This window comes from Salmo trutta, chromosome 14 (genome assembly GCF_901001165.1).
Source record: "Salmo trutta chromosome 14, fSalTru1.1, whole genome shotgun sequence".
Lineage (NCBI taxonomy): Eukaryota > Metazoa > Chordata > Actinopteri > Salmoniformes > Salmonidae > Salmo > Salmo trutta.
The window spans coordinates 82124887-82148033 of NC_042970.1; the positions used below are offsets into that span (position 1 = coordinate 82124887).

General features: G+C 44.9%; 2 protein-coding genes and 1 pseudogene across 4 annotated transcripts; 1 reads left to right on the forward strand and 2 right to left on the reverse strand.

Moving 5' to 3' along the window:
* Nucleotides 1-590: 590 nt before the first annotated feature.
* Nucleotides 591-6438, reverse strand: LOC115147652 (peptidyl-prolyl cis-trans isomerase NIMA-interacting 1-like). 2 transcript variants are annotated; one of them, XM_029689944.1, is made up of 5 exons: nt 6031-6436; nt 5000-5062; nt 3874-4008; nt 2194-2304; nt 591-1524 (listed from the first exon to the last, which is right to left on the reverse strand). In XM_029689944.1, exons 1-5 carry the CDS (start codon nt 6092-6094, stop codon nt 1415-1417), a joined length of 483 nt encoding a protein of 160 aa, XP_029545804.1. In that variant the 5' UTR covers nt 6095-6436; the 3' UTR covers nt 591-1414. The 2 variants fall into 2 exon arrangements, with proteins under 2 accessions (XP_029545804.1, XP_029545805.1); XM_029689945.1 differs by lacking the exon at nt 5000-5062 and having other exon boundaries at nt 6031-6438.
* A 104-nt stretch (nt 6439-6542) lies between these two features.
* On the forward strand, nt 6543-10651 carry LOC115147653 (ubiquitin-like protein 5). Of its 2 annotated transcripts, none has more exons than XM_029689947.1 (5): nt 6543-6665; nt 7236-7292; nt 8795-8878; nt 9656-9693; nt 10427-10651. In XM_029689947.1, the coding sequence occupies exons 2-5, from the start codon at nt 7237-7239 to the stop codon at nt 10468-10470; spliced, it is 222 nt and encodes a 73-aa protein (XP_029545807.1). In that variant the 5' UTR covers nt 6543-6665; nt 7236; the 3' UTR covers nt 10471-10651. The 2 variants fall into 2 exon arrangements, with proteins under 2 accessions (XP_029545807.1, XP_029545806.1); XM_029689946.1 differs by having other exon boundaries at nt 6572-6665; nt 7231-7292.
* A 1734-nt stretch (nt 10652-12385) lies between these two features.
* Nucleotides 12386-23147, reverse strand: part of LOC115147907 (proto-oncogene vav-like) — a 52567-nt pseudogene continuing 41805 nt past the window's right edge.

Sequence of the window (23147 nt, forward strand, 5' to 3'; positions counted from 1 at the left end):
CCTCACCCCCCCATATTAACCAGGTCACACCTCACCCCCCCATATTGACCAGGTCACACCTCACCCCCCCATATTGATCAGGTCACACCTCACCCCCCCATATTGATCAGGTCACACCTCACCCCCCCATATTGATCAGGTCACACCTCACCCCCCATATTGATCAGGTCACACCTCACCCCCCATATTGATCAGGTCACACCTCACCCCCCCCCCCCTCCCATATTAATCAGGTCACACCCCCCCCCCCATATTGATCAGGTCACACCTCACCCCCCCATATTGATCGGGTCACACCTCACCCCCCCATATTGATCAGGTCACACCTCACCCCCCATATTGATCAGGTCCCACCTCACCACCCATATTGATCAGGTCCCACCTCACCACCCATATTGATCAGGTCCCACCTCACCACAGTAACACAAATGCAGCAAACATACTGTATCTCAAAGGCCATTAAAAGGACAGTGATCAGTGTTTAGGGGAAATGGGCCGTTTAATACAAACTGTCATGCAACGTTTACTGAACTGAACACACAGTAGCAGCATCAGACAGACACCCAACAAAATAAAAGTCCAGAGGCAGGTTTACAAAATAAGAGTCCTTTAATGGTGGGAGATGAACAGGTCATATGAAGTGCCTCTTAGCAGATTCAAGCTTACAAAATCCCTTCCCCACATGCATACTGGGTATTGTAGTTCCCTGGAACATAGGAGACACAGTGAAGTAGTAAATGGAATGGGGGAGGGGCTCTACAAACATGGCAGACAGTGGACTGTGCCCTGACTATTTTACCACCTAAGGGATGTTGGTAGCCATTTAAATAATCCCATGAGTCAGCCTTCTACATGTCGGTCTCCTATGAGAGTATGGAACACTGGTCTACCGCTAACTATCTGACATGTTATCATTGAGACAGAATAATGCCTTGGCAAACAGAGAGGGGTCACTATAAAGCAGGAGGTGGAGGGGGAATGGTCCATGTGAACACACACACACACACACGTTCGCTCAGTCAGTCAGTCAGTCAGTCAGTCAGTCAGTCAGTCAGTCAGTCAGTCACTACCGACGGGTCTCTTATTTTCACACACACACAACGATGTAGCCATGGCAACGGGTACAAGGGGTGTTGATGGTGTCAGTGTAAAGTTGCATATAGAACAGAACGGTGGGTGGGGGGGGGTATTTGAGGTGGAAGGGATGGCTTCTAAGGGTAGTAGGGAGGACAAGAGGGGGTATATGAGGGGGGTGGGAGGTAGGAGGGTGATGGGGGTATTCAGGGTGTATTCACGGGGTGACGGGGGTATTCACGGGGTATTCAGGGGGTGACAGGGGTATTCAGGGGGGGATGGGGGTATTCAGGGGGTATTCAGTGGTTGATGGGGGTATTCAGGGGGTCAGAGCTTGTCTCTATCCCGTGCGAAGGATGACGTGAACTCCAGAATCGGTGAACACCGGACCACTCATGTCTCCCACCTTCAGAGCAAAGGACGCATCCTCAAACGGCTTCTGCATCTGACCTGAAACACACAAACTCTTCTATCACAACTAAAACAGAAAATACCTGGAAAATGTGACTTTGTGCCGGTCTGTGATTGCATGCTTGTGTGTGTGTGTGTGTGTGTGTATAGTATATTTTCCATTTGACCGTGTGTGTGTGTGTGTATAGTATATTTTCCATTTGACCGTGTGTGTGTGTGTATAGTATATTTTCCATTTGACCGTGTGTGTGTGTGTGTGTGTGTATAGTATATTTTCCATTTGACCGTGTGTGTGTGTGTGTGTGTATAGTATATTTTCCATTTGACCGTGTGTGTGTGTATAGTATATTTTCCATTTGACCATGTGTGTGTGTGTATAGTATATTTTCCATTTGACCGTGTGTGTGTGTGTGTGTGTGTATAGTATATTTTCCATTTGACCGTGTGTGTGTGTGTGTATAGTATATTTTCCATTTGACCGTGTGTGTGTGTGTGTATAGTATATTTTCCATTTGACCGTGTGTGTGTGTGTATAGTATATTTTCCATTTGACCGTGTGTGTGTGTGTGTGTGTGTGTGTGTGTGTGTGTGTGTGTGTGTATAGTATATTTTCCATTTGACCGTGTGTGTGTGTGTATAGTATATTTTCCATTTGACCGTGTGTGTGTGTGTATAGTATATTTTCCATTGACCGTGTGTGTGTGTTACCTCTGCCGAACAGTCCCAGGTCTCCTCCGTTGCGTGCGGAGCTGCAGTCACTGAACTGAGAGGCCAGAGCCTCAAACTCCTCCTCTCCTGACTGCATCTGCTCTATGTACTCTACAACATGTTAAACACACACACACACCATGTTAACACACACACACTGCAACAACATGTTAATAACACACAAACACACACCAACACCACACCATCTCTCTACACATTAACACACTGCAACACCACACCATCTCTCTACACATTAACACACTGCAACACCACACCATCTCTCTACACATTAACACACTGCAACACCACACCATCTCTCTACACATTAACACACTGCAACACCACACCATCTCTCTACACATTAACACACTGCAACACCACACCATCTCTCTACACATTAACACACTGCAACACCACACCATCTCTCTACACATTAACACACTGCAACACCACACCATCTCTCTACACATTAACACACTGCAACACCACACCATCTCTCTACACATTAACACACTGCAACACCACACCATCTCTCTACACATTAACACACTGCAACACCACACCATCTCTCTACACATTAACACACTGCAACACCACACCATCTCTCTACACATTAACACACTGCAACACCACACCATCTCTCTACACATTAACACACTGCAACACCACACCATCTCTCTACACATTAACACACTGCAACACCACACCATCTCTCTACACATTAACACACTGCAACACCACACCATCTCTCTCTACACATTAACACACTGATACATGCACATTTATTTAGATGTGTATATATATTCTTATCCCACTCCTTTACTTAGATGTGTGTATTAGGTCATTGTTGGGAATTGTTAGATATTACCTGTTACATACTGCTGCACTGTCGGATCTAGAAGCACAAGCATTTCGCTACACTCACAATAACATCTGCTAACCATGTGTATGTGACCAATAACATCTGCTAACCATGTGACCAATAACATCTGCTAACCATGTGACCAATAACATCTGCTAACCATGTGACCAATAACATCTGTTAACCATGTGTATGTGACCAATAACATCTGCAACCATGTGTATGTGACCAATAACATCTGCTACCATGTGTATGTGACCAATAACATCTGCTACCATGTGTATGTGACCAATAACATCTGCTACCATGTGTATGTGACCAATAACATCTGCTAACCACGTGTATGTGACCAGTAACATCTGCTAACCACGTGTATGTGACCATTAACATCTGCTAACCACGTGTATGTGACCAGTAACATCTGCTAACCACGTGTATGTGACCAGTAACATCTGCTAACCACGTGTATGTGACCAGTAACATCTGCTAACCACGTGTATGTGACCAGTAACATCTGCTAACCACGTGTATGTGACCAGTAACATCTGCTAACCACGTGTATGTGACCAGTAACATCTGCTAACCACGTGTATGTGACCAATAACATCTGCTAACCACGTGTATGTGACCAATAACATCTGCTAACCACGTGTATGTGACCAGTAACATCTGCTAACCATGTGTATGTGACCAATAACATCTGCTTTGACATGCACGTAGTTATTCAAACTGTCTCTCACCATCTCTCTCAACACATACAGAGACAGTCAAACATTTGATCAAATGTTGTCACACCAACTCTTTCCCCAACTACTCACTTTGTATGAGGTCGAGGGCCTCATCTTTGGAGCGTGTGATGTTCTCCTCCCTCCAGGAGGACGGGCGACGCGATTGGCTGTGCTTCACCAGGAGGTGGGAACAACGCACCTTGTCTGGCTCGCCACTCCCATCACCTACAATTCAATACAACTTTATTGTCCACTTCCCTCATCAACAATACAACTTAATTGTTCATATGATGCTACAACAAACAGTCTTCTTCTCATCCCCCCAAACAGCAGCACACTTCCCACAGTAGAGAGGAGCAGCACACTTCCCACAGTAGAGAGGAGCAGCACACTTCCCACAGTAGAGAGGAGCACACTTCCCACAGTAGAGAGGAGCAGCACACTTCCCACAGTAGAGAGGAGCAGCACACTTCCCACAGTAGAGAGGAGCAGCACACTTCCCACAGTAGAGAGGAGCAGCACACTTCCCACACAGTAGAGAGGAGCAGCACACTTCCCACAGTAGAGAGGAGCAGCACACTTCCCACACAGTAGAGAGGAGCACAGGGTCAAACCATTGTGCAGCGCCCCTGGATGGAGAGCATGCTGTTGGGTTAAGGGCCAGCATGCTGTTGGGTTAAGGGCCAGCATGTTGTTGGGTTAAGGGCCAGCATGCTGCTGGGTTACGGGCCAGCATGCTGCTGGGTTACGGGCCAGCATGCTGCTGGGTTAAGGGCCAGCATGCTGCTGGGTTAAGGGCCAGCATGCTGTTGGGTTAAGGGCCAGCATGCTGCTGGGTTAAGGGTCAGCATGCTGCTGGGTTAAGGGCCAGCATGCTGCTGGGTTACGGGCCAGCATGCTGCTGGGTTACGGGTCAGCATGCTGCTGGGTTAAGAGCCAGCATGCTGCTGGGTTAAGGGTCAGCATGCTGCTGGGTTAAGGGCCAGCATGCTGCTGGGTTAAGGGCCAGCATGCTGCTGGGTTAAGGGCCAGCATGCTGCTGGGTTAAGGGCCAGCATGCTGCTGGGTTAAGGGCCAGCATGCTGTTGGGTTAAGGGCCAGCACCCCTCCAGTTGTCAGATCAACCCCCCCAGATCAATTTTACAGTGCCCCACCAGGGATTCTAACCGTGACCTTTCAGCTACAGGTCCATCCCCTTAGCTGCTGGGCGACCTACCTGACCCCACCGGACGCTCCCACTGGCTGGCATTGGTGATGTGGTTAAAGTAGTACACTCTACCTAGGAAAGGGAGAAGGACGGGGAAAGAGGATGGGGGAGGAGGGCGGGAGAGAGGGGGGTGGGGGAGAAGGGAGAGAGGAAAGGAATGGAGAGAAATGATGGGAGGGGGAGGGAGAAATGACAGGAGTAGGGGAAGAGAGAGGAGAGGTGTTGGTTTGGGGGATGAGAAAGAGGGAGACGATGCTACAACTAAAGTCTACTGAAGCTTCCTTTCCTTCATGTGCATTCATCTATACAGATAAAAGCATTAATCTATACAGATAAAAGCATTTTGCTTTAGTCATGGAATGGACAGAACTCCTCTCAGTTAGTCGTCTTCAGCAACTTGTAATGATATTGTGCTGAAGGCGTTGAGAAAATGCATATTTAACTTGTGCTCAGTGGGCAGGCACCTCCCATCCTAACACAGGTGTCGGAATGGTCCCAAGGCGCGGGACAAAATGACGTCATTGTTATGGGCCTTGTTATTTTCTGCAACCTCGCGAGTTGGGTGTGAAATGAATGAATGGACATTAATGAATAAACTGGCCAACTCAAAATGACGACACCCCATACAATAGTGTATCTTCCAATACATATGTCCCTAAGAATTGTTTGATTACGAAATAAGTTACTGTCCAATGCATAGTACGTTGAACAGTCGTCAAAACATACATGCGCCGTTGCTAGTTTAGCTAGCTTGCTGGGTTAGTCGTGGTGGTAATGACTGGCTAACTAAACATCACCAGACGACAGCTTTTGATACACGCACTAGTCAAACGAATAACCATCAAACACAATTCCCAAATAAACATGCGTCACCACCTAACGATGCAACAAGATTACAACCAACCTAACTAGCTAAGCTGCTAACGCTAGCATTTGGGTTCGTTCGGCCGGTACAATGGTTTGCTTTGCAAGTGGTTTGTGCACCAGCGACAAATTGTTCGGGACTCGGATGATATAGCTAGTTATCGCTCTCTACCTACTCGAACTGCGGCTCATCCGCTTTTCCCACCCGGACGGCAGCTTCTCGTCCTCGGCGTCTGCCATTTTCCCTGCTTGCTTTCAAAACTGTGCAAGTCACTCCTCTTTTCCTCTCGTGGCTCGTAGAATGTGGCTCGGAGGAGACGTCTGCTGGTGATTTTGTTGTTGCACCTTCCATCCGCCAGGTGTCAAAGAGCCATGTTTAGAATGTTCTCCACTTTTCTGGAAGATTTGCTTTTACCTATGTGTGTGTTTGTTTGTTGTTGTTGCATTATAACTATTTCTCCTGATAAACTACATTGGCTTAATCGAATGTTATGTTGATGTCATTTCGGCGGTTTATTCAGTTGATCTACTGTAAAATAGCCTTATAGACTGACGTGACCGCATTTGTTATTTCATTGCAACTATTCGCAGCACTTCTGGTCGATTTACGGCATAGATGAATATTGCAGTACCCGCCTTCTCTGGACATGTTACCGTAAGAGAGGCCTTGAAGTAGCTATGTCAATCATCCGTTTGAATGTTTCATTGGTGCGTTTTCTCGTTGTACACAAAGCGGAACGCTTTACGACTACGCAGGCTGAAGCGATTCAGATTTTCGCTAACATTTTGGGAACGACTAGCGATCAATAAGGTAATAGCTGTACTTATACGATATTTTATCAATGGTATAGACCAATAAACATGTGAGGAAACTTCGATATCTAAGACGTAATGCTTTATTTTTTGGGGGGGAAATCTTCAGTGGTTGTTGATGAAGCGCTAACTAGCTCTACTAACATTAGCCAACTCCATATGACAACAACGTTTATTGTCCAAGCTATTATGTTAGCTGCTCAGTAACATTACATTATTGTAGTTGGAATGACAAGCAGCTGGAACATCATCCTTGTATTGTAATCATCACTGTTGTGTAACCAACTAACGTTCGCTAGTTAGCTCAACTGTGTGCTGGTTCACGCCACTTCGATACGAAGTGATTTTCCTAGCAGGTTAGGAGAGCATTTTCGCTAACCCGTCTTAACCTCAGTCTCCTAACCGACTACGTTAATTATCCTAACCCGCTTTAAGTTCTGACCTGCTACGAAAAAGTCACTTCCGTATCGAAGTTGCTTGAAAATAGTGTATATCATATGCTCACCGTGTCGTACTGTACCACTGTCACAATCAACTCTCTCTCTCTCTCTCTCTCTCTGCGGATCAGGATGATTGAGGTGGTTTGCAACGACCGGCTGGGCAAGAAGGTCCGGGTGAAGTGCAAGTATCCTTTTACAAAGCTGACCACCATGCAAGTTCAATAGCTAGTCTTACAGCCCAGACTAGCCTACGCCAGTCATAGACACCAACTGCTTTGGCGCCTATTGGCGATAGTAACGTACACTGTTACAATAGTATGTGAATACCCCTTCAAATGAGTGGATTCGGCTATTTCAGCCACACAGGTGTATAAAATTGAGCACACAGCCATGCAATCTCCATAGACAAACATTGGCAGTAGAATGACCTTACTGAAGAGCTCAGTGACTTTCAACATGGCACTGTCATAGGATGCCACCTTTCCAACAAGTAAGTTAGTCAAATTTCTGCCCTGCTAGACCTGCCCCAGTCAACTGTAAGTGCTGTTATTGTGAAGTGGAAACGTCTAGGAGCAACAACGGCTCAGCCGCGAAGTGGTTTGCCACACAAGCTCACAGAAAGGGACCGCTGCAGCGTGTAAAAATTGTCTGTCCTCGGTTGCAACACTCACTACCGAGTTCCATACTGCCCCGGGAAGCAACGTCAGCACAAGAACTGTTCGTCAGGAGCTTCATGACATTGGTTGCCATGGCCGAGCAGCCACACACAAGCCTAAGATTCCCATGCGCAATGCCAAGCATCGGCTGGAATGGTGTAAAGCTCGCCGCCATTGGACCCGGAGCAGTGGAAATGCATTTTCTGGCAGTCCGACCGACGAATCTGGGTTTTGGTGCATAGTGCCAACTGTAGAGTGGAGGAGGAATAATGGTCTGGGACTGTTTTTCATGGTTCGGGCCCCTTAGTTCCAGTGAAGGGAAATCTTAACGCTACAACACACAATGACATTCTAGACGATTCTGTGCTTCCAACTTTGTTTCAACAGTTTGGGGAAGGCCCTCTCCTGTTTCAGCATGACAATGCCCCCGTGCACAATGAGGTCCATACAGAAATTGTTTGTTGAGATCGTTTTGGAAGAACTTGACTGGCCTGCACAGAGCCCTGACTTCAACCCCCATCGAACACCTGTGGGATTAATTGGAACGCCGACTGCGTGCCAAGTCTAATCGCCCAACATCAGTGCCTGACCTCACTAATGCTCTTGTGGCTGAATGGAAGAAAGTCCCCGCAGCAATGTTCTAACATCTAGTGGAAAGCCTTCCCAGAAGAGTGGAGACTGTTATAGCAGCAAAGGGGGGACCAACTCCATATTAATGCCCATGATTTTGGAATGAGATGTTCGACGAGCAGGTGTCCACATACTTTTTTTTTTTATCCCAGACGCTCGTTCTGAATGTTAAAACGCATCGTTGTGATATGGTTTTGGAAACATAAGGAATGTATCTTTCATATCAGCAATAAATCATTTTCAAAAAACTAAGGGTTAAATTACTACAGACCTTTTTTGAGGGTTAGGGTTATATAGATGTCTGTAGATACTGAACCTTCAGAGGTTGCAGCCATAGACCCACCACACCAACATGTCGTTATAGCTGTCATCAGTGTTACAGCCTTAATAACCCTTTCCAGCTCAGAAGACACTATAGGAGACCTGAAGAAGCTCATCGCTGCCCAGACAGGCACACGGTGGGACAAGATCGTACTCAAGAAATGGTGAGAAAGAAATGAACAGTCCCTAGCCTACGAACCAGTTACGAGTCACTTCCCTAGCCTACGAACCAGTGACGAGTCACTTCCCTAGCCTACGAACCAGTGACGAGTCACTTCCCTAGCCTACAGACTTTTATTCACAAATTATTTATTTATTTAACTAGACAAGTCAGTTAAGAACAAATTATTATTTACAATGACGGCATACTGCGGCAAAACCCGGACGACGCTGGGCCAATAGTGTGCCACCCTATGGGACTCCCAGTCACGGCCAGTTGTGATTCAGCCTGGAATTGAACCAGGGTCTGTAGTGACGCCTCTAGCACTGAGATGCAGTGTCTTAGTTCTTTACTTATCTATTGTTCACCTAATAGCTTTTTATTTAATTTTTGGTTAGAGCGTGTAAGTAAGTATGTCACTGTTGGTTAGAGCCTGTAAGTAAGTATGTCACTGTTGTATTCAGCACACGTGAATAACTTTGATTTGATTTAGACCGCTGCGTCACTCGGAAACTTGTTAGTTGTGGCATATTTGGAACCAGTGACGAGTCACTTCCCTTCTCTTCCTCATGGGTTATTCAGACTGTTCTCTGTGTAGACTGCATTTGTATCCAGGGTAACGTTTTAGAATATTAAGGTAGAAATGTATTGTGCAGAACTAACAAGCCTCTGTGACATGTAGAATAAGGAATCATGTCATTTCTATCTGAAACGTTCAGGAAAGAACCTGGTCTAGGCTGTGTTGTTCCTCTGTGACTTACTTCCTGTTTTCTCCTCGCAGGTACACCATATTCAAGGACCACGTGTCTCTGGGAGACTGTATCCTTTTTGAGCCCTCAGAAGTGCAGTTTCACTGTTTGACAACAGGACGTGAGTCTCGTCCTGGAGGCACAACTGGGCCATTTTCGCTTAGAGCAGCTGCAAAGTCAAACGTGGCTATGTTGTTTTCATGCATTTTTACAATAATGTGCTTTTTGGTGTTTAAATTAGGGTTAGGCATTAGGTTTAAAATCAGATTGTATGACTTTGTGGCTGTGCCAGCTAGTGACCACTGCAGAGCTGCCTCCAGAACAAGATTCATGATGAAGAACGCTAAAACAGCTGTTTAACCAAGAGGAAATAGACAACTATTGAGCCCTTAGAACAACAGTTTCACTCTGACCAGGGAGGAATCTGTAAACTGGGCGATACTGAGCCAACATGTCTGCTTTCCTTCCAGGTTTTGCTACTGTTAGATATAGTAAGGAGAGAGAGAAACATACAGCAACATTTTAATGTCTCCTCCTCACTTTATCTGATGGTTATTGTCGGAGTAGGTTTCTAAATGTACGTTTTTGTTATTGAGAAATGCTATTGGTGAAGTATTGCCTTGAAAGTGAGGAGTTTCCTGGTTTAGTTCATTATATTGAGGGAAACCCAGGGAAATGATTTGGTTGTGCAACTCGAGACATTTGACACACACGGTACATCTGGCATGTGGATGGTGTTTGTGTGGGACTACTGATCTCATCACCACCACCACTGTTGTCCTCCTTAAGTCACCTGTCTGCAGATGAGATCCATGATGGGCAGAACCTGGAGCTGTACTACCAGTAGAAGACTGAGGACACACACGAGACACACACACCACACACCACGCACACACAATTCTATTTAATAACAAGGTGTGAGTTTGTTGATCATTGGATCAGGGTTTGCGGCAGACATTGTTGATGTTCTAGTGATGAAATGTTTTGATATTGTTTGGAAATAAAAGCAAATATTTATATTAGCTTAATTTGTCTCCATCTCTAACTGGCCTGATTATCTGGAAGTGTGCCACATGGTATCCTATTCCCTTTATAGTGCACTGCTATTGACCAGACTGTTCTGTTTAGGTAAGAGGCTCCCTATATAGTGTACTACTATAGACCAGACTCTGTTCTGTTTAGGTAAGAGGCTCCCTATATAGTGTACTACTATAGACCAGACTCTGTTCTGTTTAGGTAAGAGGCTCCCTATATAGTGCACTACTATAGACCATACTCTGTTCTGTTTAGGTAAGAGGCTCCCTATATAGTGCACTACTATAGACCATACTCTGTTCTGTTTAGGTAAGAGGCTCCCTATATAGTGCACTACTATTGACCAGACTCTGTTCTGTTTAGGTAAGAGGCTCCCTATATAGTGCACTACTATTGACCAGACTCTGTTCTGTTTAGGTAAGAGGCTCCCTATATAGTGCACTACTATAGACCATACTCTGTTCTGTTTAGGTAAGAGGCTCCCTATATAGTGTACTACTATAGACCATACTCTGTTCTGTTTAGGTAAGAGGCTCCCTATATAGTGTACTACTATAGACCATACTCTGTTCTGTTTAGGTAAGAGGCTCCCTATATAGTGCACTACTATTGACCAGACTCTGTTCTGTTTAGGTAAGAGGCTCCCTATATAGTGCACTACTATTGACCAGACTCTGTTCTGTTTAGGTAAGAGGCTCCCTATATAGTGCACTACTATAGACCATACTCTGTTCTGTTTAGGTAAGAGGCTCCCTATATAGTGTACTACTATAGACCATACTCTGTTCTGTTTAGGTAAGAGGCTCCCTATATAGTGTACTACTATAGACCAGACCCTGTTCTGTTACCATTTGGGACAGAACCTCTGAATATTAGACAATATTAACTGCGATGATATTAAAGGTAGAGTCACAAAGTAAACCGCATAGTGGGTCAATTTCCGCATCAACTAAGAGCGTTGAAGCGCGAGGCTCAACTTCTCTGCTGTTTTGATCCCGTGTCTCCCGCGTTGTAACCGTGGCGAGACCGTTGTTCTGTGTGATTGTCTGAGAGAGATTTCCATCTCACTCGTCTCCGCTGCGGTGCTGCTCATGGCAACGTCATTTCAGAGTAGGTTTAAATACTGAACACGCCGATTGGCACGTGTTTTTTTTTCTGTTGCTCATTTGAAAAACGAGATTCAGTCTTGGAGGTGTTTCCTGACCGATTCCGCGTTTGGTTTTAATGTTTGTCCCCCATGAGATACTGTACACACGGAAGGAAGCTTATTTCACTTCCTCAGAATTAATTGAAGACAACTCAAAAAATATGTATTTTGTTAATTTTAGCTGGGGATGTTTTAGTTGCACGATTTTGCATGAAGGTGTTTGGTGGAGTATTTCTTAGCAAACAAAAAATTGCGACGTGTTGTCTTAAGTAAACAAAGTCGGGCTGCTGGGCAGGTCTATCTGCTATTGGATAGAGAGCAATCACCGCAGCGGTTCACCCCATTTTAGTGGGCAAACGGGACATTGTCCAATCAAAACCCAACCTTCATTTACCAATTGTGACACTCCGTCTTAGTCAAGACTGACTTTATGACCAAAATGATCCTATGTACACTTTGTAGTCTATTTTGACACTAGAATAACTGACTCATATCTGTTTTCAAAGGGATTTGTTGCTTTTTAAAGGCATTCACTCTTTGTATATAGTTAATGTTAACATGACAGAGACAGACCACGTAGTAAGTCAGAGGTTTTATTCACAGCAGAAACATTGAATCAGTGCATTGAGTTCTACACATAGGAGGAAGCCAGGGGTCCCTCGACGTTAACATGTCTGAAGGGGCTGTATCCGTGTGTAGTGGGGGTCATAGAGATGGAAAGAGGCCGCATCATTGTATCCGTCCCACTACGGCATCCGTGACATCATGGGCAGTGCCATTGAGGCCATTTTGAAGTAGTCCATTTTCTTCTTCACGATTGGCTGATACCTCCTGATGACCCGGGTTGCACATGACTCCCAACAAGGTCACCAGGAAGGATCAGCCAATGAAGTTGGAAGTCCCAGCCAGTTGACTACATTAAAATGGTGGAAGCCCTCAATGGTGTTGCCCCATGCTAATACAACCTTTTGGCCACTAGAGGCCTCTATCATTCTCTATGGTAGTGGTAAAGCTTCCACCATATTGCCTCTATCTTGCAGATCTAGGCAAACATTTAACGCCTCCACGCTGTCTTTTAAATTGTTATTTTAAATCATCACTGGATGTCTAATAAATCACTGTGTTTATTTCATGAAAATAACTTCAAATAAATGTTTTATTTCCCTGAGCCTCCTTTTGCCATTGGAATGGTCAGTCGGATCGTGTCGGCGTGTTGATAGAAATCTTAATATATTTACATACACAGCCCTGATTGGCGGATAGGATTGTCTAGACTCTAGAGCAGGGATGGGCAGCTCCAGTCCTCAGGGGCCTGATTGGTGTCACACTTCAGCCCCAGCTAATACACTTGACTCCAGTAATGATCTTCAGTTCAGAATACAGTCAGTTTAATCAGCTGTGTTTGCTAGGGAAAAGTGGGACTGGAGTTGCCCATCCCTGCACTAGAGCCTACCCTGCTTACCCCTTCAAAGTAGGGGGATACATATGCAAATAAAAGATGACTGGTCATTGGTCAGAAAAATCGGATCAGATTGTGATGTCATGCTGTGGGCCAAAATCTCCATCCCACCTGAACAGGCTGAAGCATTGTTTTTCAAAAACCTACAAGGACATTATAATATTTTTTCACAATTTCAGAGTGTTATTTCAAACTCATAGTGTGAAAATATTGTTGAAAAAACAAACAGTAAAATCACATTTTTGACTGCACTGGTTAGGGCCAAGGGAAGGGGTAGGGATTGAATTGGGACACATTGTCTCTTTCACACACAGGTGAAGGTGTGACAGTGAGGCGACATCAGCAATAGTCACACAGGTGGAGATGTGAGGCAACATCAACAGTAGTCAGAGTAATCCTCTTCTACATAGTTAGCTGGGAACAGACCAACCTACAGACAGAGAGAGGAGTGTGTGTGAGAGACCTTCAACAATTTGTGTGTTGGAAAAGCATTCCAGGTGAAGCTGGTTGAGAGAATGCCAAGAGTGTGCAAGCTGTCATCAAGGCAAAGGGTAACTACTTTGAAGAATCAAAAATATATTTTGATTTGTTTAACCCTTTTTTGGTTACTACATGATTCCATATGTGTTACTTCATAGTTTTGATGTCTTTACTATTATTCTACAATGTAGAAAATAGTTAAAATAAAGAAAAACCCTTGAATGAGTAGGTGTGTCCAAACTTATGACCATACATGTTGACAGGTGTATGTGTGATGATCCTACTGCATGTGCTGCATGTGAATGTGTTGATTGTGTGTGTGTACTGTGTGTGTGACGGTGTGTGATGGTCCTCACCCGTCCATAGACCTCTCCTTTCCACCATCCATTGTGAGCCTTCTTAGACAGGACCTTGACTGTGTCTCCTTCTCTCAGAGACAGCTCTGTACGGTCCCTGGCTGAGAAGTCATACCTGGCCCTAGCTGTGCCGAACGAACGCATACTTCCACCTACAGGAGAGGGAGAGAGGTGAGCGTGGGTGTGTGTGTGCGTTGAAACATACAGTATTTGAGAGTACTTATATTTGAGGTTATGGAAGGAAATAAGTTGAGGTTTGTAGGAAGTCTGGAGGGTGGTGTGTGTTTGTGTACCTGGGGAGGGTGTGTTGAAGGGTGTGTCACTCTGTTCAGGCTGGTTGAAGGGAGTCTGGAGGGTGGTGTGTGTTTGTGTACCTGGGGAGGGTGTGTTGAAGGGTGTGTCACTCTGTTTAGGCTGGTTGAAGGGAGTCTGGAGGGTGGTGTGTGTTTGTGTACCTGGGGAGGGTGTGTTGAAGGGTGTGTCACTCTGTTCAGGCTGGTTGAAGGGGGTCTGGAGGGTGGTGTGTGTTTGTGTACCTGGGGAGGGTGTGTTGAAGGGTGTGTCACTCTGTTCAGGCTGGTTGAAGGGGGTCTGGAGGGTGGTGTGTGTTTGTGTACCTGGGGAGGGTGTGTTGAAGGGTGTGTCACTCTGTTCAGGCTGGTTGAAGGGAGTCTGGAGGGTGGTGTGTGTTTGTGTACCTGGGGAGGGTGTGTTGAAGGGTGTGTCACTCTGTTCAGGCTGGTTGAAGGGGGTCTGGAGGGTGGTGTCCACATCTTTAAAATACTCCTTTAGTGAATGTTGCTGGTAGAACTGAACCATCTCCTAACAGAGATAGGGGGAGGGGAGAGAGAGAGGGGGAGATGGGGCAGAGAGAGAGGGGGAGATGAGGGGAGGGGAGAGGAGAGAGAGAGATGAAGGTCCAAAGTGCTTTACAAAAAAGAAAAGTAAAACATGTTGTTTATATTTACAAAAGAAGAAGAAAAAGGGATGAGAGGGAGAGAGATGAGGAGGGTAGACAGAGAGATGGGAGGAAGAGGGAGAGAGATGAGGAGGGTAGACAGAGAGATGGGAGGAAGAGGGAGAGAGATGAGGAGGGTAGACAGAGATGGGAGGAAGAGGGAGAGAGATGAGGAGGGTAGACAGAGATGGGAGGAAGAGGGAGAGAGATGAGGAGGGTAGACAGAGATGGGAGGAAGAGGGAGAGAGATGAGGAGGGTAGACAGAGAGATGGGAGGAAGAGGGAGAGAGATGAGGAGGGTAGACAGAGAGGGGGAGGAAGAGGGAGAGAGATGAGGAGGGTAGACAGAGATGGGAGGAAGAGGGAGAGAGATGAGGAGGGTAGACAGAGATGGGAGGAAGAGGGAGAGAGATGAGGAGGGTAGACAGAGAGATGGGAGGAAGAGGGAGAGAGATGAGGAGGGTAGACAGAGAGATGGGAGGAAGAGGGAGAGAGATGAGGAGGGTAGACAGAGATGGGAGGAAGAGGGAGAGAGATGAGGAGGGTAGACAGAGATGGGAGGAAGAGGAGAGAGATGAGGAGGGTAGACAGAGATGGGAGGAAGAGGGAGAGAGATGAGGAGGGTAGACAGAGATGGGAGGAAGAGGGAGAGAGATGAGGAGGGTAGACAGAGATGGGAGGAAGAGGGAGAGAGATGAGGAGGGTAGACAGAGATGGGAGGAAGAGGGAGAGAGATGAGGAGGGTAGACAGAGATGGGAGGAAGAGGGAGAGAGACGAGGAGGGTAGACAGAGAGATGGGAGGAAGAGGGAGAGAGATGAGGAGGGTAGACAGAGAGATGGGAGGAAGAGGGAGAGAGATGAGGAGGGTAGACAGAGATGGGAGGAAGAGGGAGAGAGATGAGGAGGGTAGACAGAGATGGGAGGAAGAGGGAGAGAGATGAGGAGGGTAGACAGAGATGGGAGGAAGAGGGAGAGAGATGAGGAGGGTAGACAGAGAGATGGGAGGAAGAGGGAGAGAGATGAGGAGGGTAGGGAGAGAAGGGGAATGACGTACGATTAATCCTTTGAATGCTTTCTTCTCGTTGATGCGGTAGAGGCCTTCTGTTGACGTGATCTTGATGTGTCTGATGTCCATGTTAAACCTGGAGGAGACAGAGTGAATGAGAATCAGTGTGTGTGTGAGAGAGAGAGAAGAATAAGAATATGTGTGTGAAAGAGGAAGATTGCCAGTTGTCAGACAGCGCCTTTCTGATTGGCCAGTAAGGAGGCGGGCTCACTTGAGGCTGATTGCGAACTCTCCTCCGTCTTTCTGGCGGACCAGAAACGTTCCGTCCGACCGTGAAATCAGGAGGTTTTTCGCCGCTGACCGGTCCATGTTCCCCGCAAACCTAGAACCCAAATCACTTAAATGACCAAACCTAGAACCCATTGCAGTTACGTTAGAACAGTACAGAACCTTTACCATGATTGCTATATATTTTCAAACACAGAACACTTCCAAACCTAGAACCCTGCAGTGATACCACACTCTTAGAAAAAAAAGTGATATCTAGAACCTAAAAGGGTTCTACCTGGAACCAAAAAGGGTTCTCCTATGGGGACAGCAGGAGAACCCTTTTGGAACCCCTTTTTCTAAGATTGCAGGTAGTACATATCTAGAACATCGGTATGAGTGATACCAGGTGGTGCATATCTAGAACATCGGTATGAGTGATACCAGGTGGTGCATATCTAGAACATCGGTATGATTGATACCAGGTGGTGCATATTTAGAACATCGGTATGATTGATACCAGGTGGTGCATATCTAGAACATCGGTATGAGTGATACCAGGTGGTGCATATCTAGAACATCGGTATGAGTGATACCAGGTGGTACACATCTAGAACATCGGTATGAGTGATACCAGGTGGTGCATATCTAGAACATCGGTATGATTGATACCAGGTGGTGCATATCTAGAACATCGGTATGAGTGATACCAGGTGGTGCATATCTAGAACATCGGTATGAGTGATACCAGGTGGTACACATCTAGAACATCGGTATGAGTGATACCAGGTGGTGCATATCTAGAACATCGGTATGAGTGATACCAGGTGGTGCATATCTAGAACATCGGTATGAGTGATACCAGGTGGTGCATATCTAGAACATCGGTATGAGTGATACCAGGTGGTGCATATCTAGAACATCAGTATGAGTGATACCAGGTGGTGCATATCTAGAACATCGGTATGAGTGATACCAGGTGGTGCATATCTAGAACATCGGTATGAGTGATACCAGGTGGTGCATATCTAGAACATCGGTATGAGTGATACCAGGTGGTGCATATCTAGAACATCGGTATGAGTGATACCAGGTGGTGCATATCTAGAACATCAGTATGAGTGATACCAGGTGGTGCATATCTAGAACATCGGTATGAGTGATACCAGGTGGTACACATCTAGAACATCGGTATGAGTGATACCAGGTGGTGCATATCTAGAACATCGGTATGAGTGATACCAGGTGTAAATAGAATGGTATCATTACTCACCATAGGAAGTCGGATAGGTCAGGAGTTGGTCTCTGGGGAGAGAGGTCAGACAGTTTTGAGAACACAACCCATGCTTCCTGAAGCTCTTAATAAAACATGTTGGTATTTCTATCAATACCAGACACGGTGTAACCTAAACCTATAACATGGCATGTGTAATCAACAACATGTATGCTACATACACAGTGAAATATTTCCACTGGTGATGATCTAACCCATGTGTAACCAAGATGCCTATAACCCACGATCAGATTGAATCCCGGATTTACTCCTAGATCACTGTTTAAAGTCAGTGGTACTCACAGAGATGAAGGGCTGGACCTTACTGCAGGGGAACCAACCCATCTGACCAATCGTCACGTTCTTGCCCTGAGTGACACACACAGCAGACCAATCAGACGACTAGAACAACACGGTGTCTAACAGTGCTTCCTGTAGCACATTATTGTACAGAAATGATTTACTACAAAGTACATGTTACAATGGTATTACTCATTAATACGCTAGGAATTACTGACAGGAATAATAGGCCTTGTTAGCAGGTTGTATTAAATAAAAGAGAGAGAGAGAGATGCCAGAGAGAGAGAGATGCCAGAGGGAGAGAGATGCCAGAGGGAGAGAGATGCCAGAGGGAGAGAGAAAGTGATGCCAGAGAGAGAGAGATGCCAAAGAGAGAGCGATGCCAGAGAGAGAGCGATGCCAGAGAGAGAGAGAGAGAGAAAGCGATGCCAGAGAGAGAGAGAGAGAGAGAGCGATAGATACCAGAGATGCCAGAACTGGACAAGAACCTGACGCTCAGCACACAGGGGGACAAACACCTACCTGGAGGTGACAGCCTTCCCTCCCCCATATGCCCCCCTAGACACAACTACGACAACATAACCAACAAAAACAGGTCACAACTGCAGCTCTGTCGGACGCTGGGTATGTACATAGTAAATGGTAGGCTTCGAGGGGACGCTGGGTATGTACATAGTAAATGGTAGGCTTCGAGGGGACGCTGGGTATGTACATAGTAAATGGTAGGCTTCGAGGGGACGCTGGGTATGTACATAGTAAATGGTAGGCTTCGAGGGGACGCTGGGTATGTACATAGTAAATGGTAGGCTTCGAGGGGACGCTGGGTATGTACATAGTAAATGGTAGGCTTCGAGGGGACGCCTACAGTAAGGAGGACACCTACAGCTCATCCCTTGGCAGTAGTACTGTAGATGACTTTATCACCGATATTCACAGTCAGCCCACTGACACCCCTATTAGATCACAGCAAAATCACAATATACTCGGACAGAGTAATACTCAACCATGAGGCATCAAAGCCGAAGGAACTGAGTAATACTAAGAAATGCTATAGATGGAAGGAAAGTAGTGTAGAAATCTACCAACAAAACAATTAGGCAACAACAAATTCAATCCCTTCTAGACAACTTCCTGACATAACGTTCCACTGTAATAGTGAGGGTATAAACATGGCAGTAGAAAGCCTTAACAGTATATTTGACCTCTCAGCTTCCCTATCAGATCTAAACATGGCAGTAGAAAGCCTTAACAGTATATTTGACCTCTCAGCTTCCCTATCAGATCTAAACATGGCAGTAGAAAGCCTTAACAGTATATTTGACCTCTCAGCTTCCCTATCAGATCTAAACATGTCAAGCAGACAACCTAAGAAAATGAACAACAAGGACAAATGGTTTGATGAAGAATGTAAAAACCTAAGAAAGAAATTGAGAAACCTGTCCCACCAAAAACACAGAGACCCAGAAAACCAGAGTCTACACCTTCACTGTGGTGAATCACTAAAACAATACAGACATACACTATGGAAAAGGAAGGAACAGCACGTCAGAAATCAGCTCAATGTAATTGAAGAATCCATAGACTCTAACCACTTCTGGGAAAATGTAAAACACTAAACAAACAACAACACAAAGAATTATCTATCTAAAATGGAGATGTATAGGTAAACCACTTCTCCAAACAGCAAAAACATAAGTGATCAATTACAAATCTTAGAATCAACTATTAAAGTCTACCAGAACCCACTGGATTCTCCAATTACCTTGAATGAACTACAGGACAAAATGAAACCCTCCAACCCAAAAAGGCCTGTGGTGTTGATGGTATCCTCAATGAAATGATAAAATATACAGACAACAAATTCCAATTTGCTATACTTAAACTCTTTCACATCATCCTCAGCTCTGGCATCTTCCCCAATATTTGGAACCAAGGACTGATCACCCCAATCCACAAAAGTGGAGACAAATTTGCATATGACGTAACATTTCACAAATAACAAGTCTGCAATAAAATTGGCAGAAAAACACACAAATGTATTTCCACAAGGCTTTGTAGTGAGACAGGGATGCAGCTTGATCTACACCAACAGAATGTTGACGTATATGTTGATGACAACCACCCAGCCCATATATCTACCTACCTCATCCCCATACTGTATTTATTTATTTATCTTGCTCCTTTGCACCCCAGTATCTCTACTTGCACATTCATCTTCTGCACATCTACCATTCCAGTGTTTAATTGCTATATTGTAATTACTTCGCCACCATGGCCTATTTATTGCCTTAACTCCCTTATCTTACCTCATTTGCACTCACTGTATACAGACTTTTTGTTTTCTTTTTGTTCTACTGTATTATTGACTGTATGTTTTGTTTATTCCATGTGTAACTCTGTGTTGTTGTATGTGTCAAATTGCTTTGCTTTATCTTGGCCAGGTCGCAGTTGTAAATGAGAACTTGTTCTCAACTAGCCTACCTGGTTAAATAAAGGTGAAATAAATAAAATAAAACATGGCCAGGGCTCTAGAACTGTCTACAGCACCCGGCATCACTACTGTTTGCTGATGATCTGGTGCTTCTGTCTCCAACCAAGGAGGGCCTACAGCAGCACCTGGATCTTCTGCTCAGGTTCTGTCAGACCTGGGCCCTGACAGTAAATCTCAGCAAGACAAAAATAATGCTGTTCCAAAAAAGGTCCAGTTGCCAGGACCATGAATATAAATTCCATCTATACACCGTTGCCCTAGAGCACACAAAAAACTATAGATACCTTGGCCTAAACATCAGCGCCACAGGTAACTTCCACAAAGCTGTGAACGATCTGAGAGACAAGAAATGCCTTCTATGCCATCAAAAGGAACATAAAATTTGACATCCCAATTAGGATCCGGCTAAATACTTGAATCAGTTATAGAACCCTTTATGGTTGTGAGATCTCACCATATTGAGACTCTGCATGCAGTATTCTGCAAAAACATCCTCTGTGTACAACGTAAAACACCAAATAATGCATGACTATACCCGCTAATGATCAAAATCCAGACAAGAGCTGTTAAATTCTACAACCAGAACAGCAACACAATTAGACCCAACCAAATCATGAGAAAACAGAAAGATAATTACTAGACACATTGGAAAGAATTTACCAAAAAACAGAGCTGCCAATTGTATGACCACTTTAGAGACACATATTTCCCTCAGATTACACAGACCCACAAAGAATCTGAAAACAAATCTAATTCTGATAAAATCCCATATCTATTGGGTGAAATACCACAGGGTGGCATCACAGCAGCAAGATGTGTGACCTGTTGCCAAAGGAAAAGGGCAACCAGTGAAGCAAACACTCTTGCCAATAAAACCCCTTTGAAAGAAAGAAGAGAGAGAGAGAGAGAGACGTTATCGCCACCCTCCCACACACTCATACTACAGGAAGCATGCTCTGCCTGCACTGTGTGTGTGTGCATGTGTGAGTGTTTCACCTCCCACCACGTTAGGTCGGCCTCAGCTCTTGTCAGTTCGATGACATCACCCATGGAGAGGTGCAGTGGTTGGCCGAACGCTACAGGGGGCGGAGGCAAACCATAGTACTCTCCTGACACACCTCCATTTTAGGAAGGCCTGAGAGAGAGAGAGAGAGAGAGAGAGAGAGAGAGAGAGAGAGAGAGAGAGAGAGAGAGAAAGAGAGAGAGAAAGATAATTTGTTAAATTCTACAACCACCTAAAAGGAAGCGATTCCCAAACCTTCCATAACAAAGCCATCACCTACAGAGAGATGAACCTGGAGAAGAGTCCCCTAAGCAAGCTGGTCCTGGGGGCTCTGTTCACAAACACACCCCACAGAGCCCCAGGACAGCAGCACAATTAGACCCTACCAACTATAAGAAAATTACTTGACACATTGGAAGGAAATCACCAAAAACACAGAGCAAACTAGAATGCTATTTGTCCCTAAACAGTGGCAGAATACCTGACCACTGTGACTGACCCAAACTTAAGGAAAGCTTTGACTATGTACAGACTCAGTGAGCATAGCCTTGCTATTGAGAAAGGCCGTCGTGGGCAGACCTGGCTCTCAAGAGAAGACAGGCTATGTGCAACACTGCCCACAAAATGAGGTGGAAACTGAGCTGCACTTCCTAACCTCCTTCCAAATGTATGACCATATTAGAGACACATATTTCACTCAGATTACACAGACCCACAAAGAATTTTAAAAACAAATCCAATTGTGATAAACTCCCATATCTACTGGGTGAAATACCACAGTGTGCCATCACAGCAGCAATATGTGTGACCTGTTGCCACAAGAAAGGGGCAACCAGTGAAGAACAAACACCATTGTAAATACAACTCATATTTATGTTTATTTATTTTCCCTTTTGTACTTTAACTATTTGTACATCATTATAACCCTGTACATAGACATATGAAATGTGAAATGTGTAATATTCTTCGAAACCTGTGAGTGTAATGTTTACTGTTAATATTTGATTTGTTTATTTCACTTTTGTTTATTATCTACTTCACTTGCTTTGACAATGTTAATATACGTTTCCCATGCCAATAAATCCCCTTGATTTGAATTGATTTGAATTGAGTTCAGTTAAAAACGTTCCCATTCTAATCTAATCCCAACTTGATTCAGTTCTATAATGTTACTCTACTTCCGGGATCCTCACCTGGACTGGCTTGTCTGTGAGAAGCTGACTTCTTATTCTGTAGGAACAAGACAGGTCACAGATATACAACTCACTAGAACAGACTCACAGATCACAGATATACAACCCTCTAGAACAGACCCACAGGTCACAGATATACAACCCTCTAGAAAAGACTCACAGATCACAGATATACAACCCTCTAGAACAGACCCACAGGTCACAGATATATAACCCCCTAGAACAGACTCACAGATCACAGATAAACTACCCATTAGAAACAGACTCACAGATATACAACTAACTAGAAGAGACAACACACTCCAGAGGGGTATACTACAAAAGCAGGATCAATGAGTTAGCCAGCTAACTTTGATAAACAACCAGAAATACTGGAGATGTTCTGGTTCATTAAGAAAGCTTATCAGAAGGGAACCTTGGCTGCTGAGTAAAACCCTGTGAATTCAGACAGACAAAGAGGTGTAATGAACTTCCTCATGAATGGATGTGATGTGTTTAGGTGAGCGGACACCTGATCAACCTGGCGATTGATCTGTGAGTTGTCCTTCGTGCCCG